Source organism: Centroberyx gerrardi, chromosome 22 (genome assembly GCF_048128805.1).
Source record: "Centroberyx gerrardi isolate f3 chromosome 22, fCenGer3.hap1.cur.20231027, whole genome shotgun sequence".
NCBI classification, from domain to species: Eukaryota; Metazoa; Chordata; class Actinopteri; order Beryciformes; family Berycidae; genus Centroberyx; species Centroberyx gerrardi.
In genome coordinates this window covers 8,159,754-8,163,280 of record NC_136018.1, presented here as the reverse complement: position 1 = coordinate 8,163,280, position 3,527 = coordinate 8,159,754, and the positions used below count along the sequence as shown (strand labels likewise).

The 3,527-nt window shown below is 47.3% G+C and overlaps 1 protein-coding gene across 1 annotated transcript; it reads left to right on the top strand.

Moving 5' to 3' along the window:
• Positions 1-506: 506 nt before the first annotated feature.
• On the top strand, positions 507-2,599 carry sox17 (SRY-box transcription factor 17). Its single transcript, XM_071921513.2, has 2 exons — positions 507-955; positions 1,417-2,599. The coding sequence occupies exons 1-2, from the start codon at positions 658-660 to the stop codon at positions 2,322-2,324; spliced, it is 1,206 nt and encodes a 401-aa protein (XP_071777614.2). The 5' UTR covers positions 507-657; the 3' UTR covers positions 2,325-2,599.
• The last annotated feature ends 928 nt before the right edge of the window (positions 2,600-3,527 follow it).

Below are 3,527 nucleotides of genomic sequence, written 5' to 3'. Positions count from 1 at the left end.
CTAATACAGGGGTGAGAATTATAAGTGGACCAAACCACTGGACAATGGATGTTCAAATAAACGTTATAATGCAATGTGGAGTTTACAATTTATCCTGCAGACAGGCTAATATCCCCCTTCCCCTTCCAAAAAAACCCCCCAAAAACTTTGTCAAAATAATAAACCTTGTCACTAAAACCTGAACTAAAATATGTCAGTGTTTAATCTCTTTTTGCTGACTGACTGCTGAATGCAGTTTGATGTAAAATCCGTGCACACCAGGCTTTTCTTATCATTTAGAGTTTTGCTTCTATTTGAAACCGCAGCCTCTCTCTTCTGAGGGTCTCGCTCCAAACAAGGGCTGAAGGCGGGGTACTCTCAACTTTTTTACACCTTTGTAGTAGTGGGCACTCCCACCACATGGTGATTGGTCGCCTGTGCGTTTATAGCGCATCAACCTTCAGTCTCAACAGTGAGTAGTCGGTACTGTTCAGTCCCGTGGCTTCAGGAACTGGCTAATGGATGTGACTAATTGCTTTCAATTCCACTCCGAAAACCCGAAACATTTGAACTTGCCTTGATTACTTTCATTTTTATTTTTAATCTGTTATCGCTAGTTGAGTGTTTCTGTTTCTGCGTGCTGTCCGGTGGCTCTCCATACCTCGCAGCTGGACAGAGATGAGTAGTCCCGATGCGGGTTACGCCAGCGACGATCAGACCCAGGCAAGGTGTACGATGTCAGTCATGATGCCTGGTATGGGACACTGCCAGTGGGCCGACCCTCTCAGTCCTCTTGGGGACACCAAAGTCAAAAACGAGCCGTGTGCGTCCAGCTCCGGCAACCAGAATCGTGGGAAGAGTGAACCGCGGATCCGACGGCCCATGAACGCGTTTATGGTCTGGGCAAAGGATGAGCGCAAGAGACTGGCACAGCAGAACCCGGACCTGCACAATGCGGAGCTGAGCAAAATGTTGGGTAAGCAATTTGAATGTTGTTTTTTTAACCGGGGCACGCATTACTTCCATGTTGCTCGCCTATGTACCCAAATGTTTTTAAGTGGCAGACCAGTGCAAGTTATTACAGAGTGATAGCCACAAAAAATATTTTTTTCCACTTGTAACCTTCCTGATTTAGAATTACTTAGTTTTATTATTTTAGTTTTATGTTTCACATGGAATTATTTCTTGTCTAATTCTAATGAAACAACAGGTAATTTCCTAATGGTCCCAGTGATGTAAATTCTATGATGTTACTATAAAAGTTATTGAACATTATGTGATATGATGTTACAAAAGTTACTGTACTTGAGTCAAGCTAGAGATGTTACTTCGAAATCCTGGACCCCCCTAAAATGGCAGCGAGCTATTTTTGAGTGCATCACCAGGCTGCGTGTCTGCTGGCGTGTCTCTGATGTGCGCTCTGCTCTTGACCTACAGGGAAATCGTGGAAAGCCCTTCCTGTAACAGAGAAGCGGCCCTTCGTGGAGGAGGCCGAGCGGCTGCGGGTTCAGCACATGCAGGATCACCCCAACTACAAGTACCGGCCCAGGCGGAGGAAGCAGGTGAAGAGGATTAAGAGGCTGGACTCCGGCTTTCTGGTCCACGGCGTGTCCGATCACCAGGCCTCGTCGATGTCCGGGGACGGCCGGGTGTGTATGGAGAGCCTGGGCCTGGGCTACCACGAGCACGGCTTCCAGCTGCCCCCGCAGGCCCTCGGCCACTACCGGGACGCCCAGGCGCTCGGGGGCCCCTCCTACGAAACCTACAGCCTCCCCACCCCCGATACGTCTCCGCTGGACGCCGTGGAATCAGACTCCATGTTCTTCCCTCCTCACTCGCAGGAGGACTGCCACATGATGCCTGCCTACGCTTACCACTCCCAGGCGGCGGAGTACGCGCCCCAGGAGCCCCACTCCAACCACCACAGCAACGCCGTCCTGCACAGACACCTCACCTCCGCCCCGGAGCAGGCTCCCCAGTCCGCCGGCCTGCCCCCCTCCTACGTGGGATGCCCCAACCCTCTGGCCATGTACTACACCCAGCACTGCAGCCCCGGCCACCCCAAACGGCACGCCGGCCACGGGGCGGGACAGCTCTCCCCTCCGCCTGACTCTCACCCCCATGCGGCGGACAGCGTGGAGCAGATGCACCACTCGGAGCTGCTGGGCGAGGTGGACCGCAGTGAGTTTGAGCAGTATCTGAGCTCGTCCTCGGCGCGCGCGGACATGACGGGCCTGCCGTACGCGCCGCACGAGGCCGGCATGCAGGGACCGGAAAGCCTCATATCATCGGTGCTGTCAGACGCCAGCACAGCTGTGTATTACTGTAACTTCAACAACTCCTAACCTCCTCCTGCCTGTTACCCGGCTGCTGCTGCAGCACCATCACACATGAGCTGACCTCAAATCTTTTGTCTCTAAATTTGAAAAAAAAGACAGTGGGTTGTTTTGTTTTTTTGTTTTTTTTTCATTCTGTTGCTACTGACACAGAAAGCCCATGAGATTTTAAAATGCAGCTTTGGAGAAGATTGATGTACCTCTCTAAAAAAAAAACTGTTAAAACACTGATAGAAAGCCATAGAATATTTGATTTGAACACTGGTTTTAACTTTGCCCTTTCTCTCTTGCAGGAATATGAATACATTTTGTGATAATAAATATTGTACAGTCACTATTTTAAAGTTTATGTATATACTGTAGGTGTTTTATACTTTTGCACTTTTGAGAAATAAATTTTTGAAAATAGACTCATCTTCTCTTGTATTTATTATTTACACCGTTTTTATTATTATGACAACACTGGATGAAGCTTTCTACTTCTACTGTAGGTAGGTTTTCGCTCCAAAACCACATTCATTATTACTTGAGAGTTATGTTTTAATTTTTAAATAAAAGGGTTGCCTCATCAGAAGGAGCAAACATCCAAAAGCAGACACTATCTGGTCCATTATTTAATAATAATAACAGAATAAAAATATATTGAATATGAATAAGAGCGTATTTACTGTTCAGAAAATTTTCCACATGGGACAAAATGACTACTGTCCATTCAAGTTGTGCTCTTTATTACACTCCAATATCTGTGTTTTTTTCCCACTTCCACATGGACTTGAATGGGCTCATGGCAGCAGAGTTGCTCACCTGGAAGCAGAGCAGGTCTGTCCGCGGCGCGGGGCTCCGACCCGGCTTCCTGGCCTGGATGGAGTGGAGGTAATCTCACTGTCTGCAATACACATGGCGCCTTGTTTTCGCAGCATGGGAGCGCAGTTTATGCTCCGGACATCCTGTCTGTACACGATTTAGTCTCTCCTGATTAATGGTAGGGGGCCATTAAAAATCACCGTGTGTACTATACACCTCCTCTAAACAATGGTGATTCTTCATTTTATGTATTTGCATAGCTGAACATAAGGTGTACTTCCATATCCATCCTCCAACTATGCATAACAAGAACATAATGATCGATTCAGGTTTTATTTCGACTTGCAAATAACAACTTATGTACCTAAAACAGATGGCTGTGGTATATTTTAAACATTGGTATATATT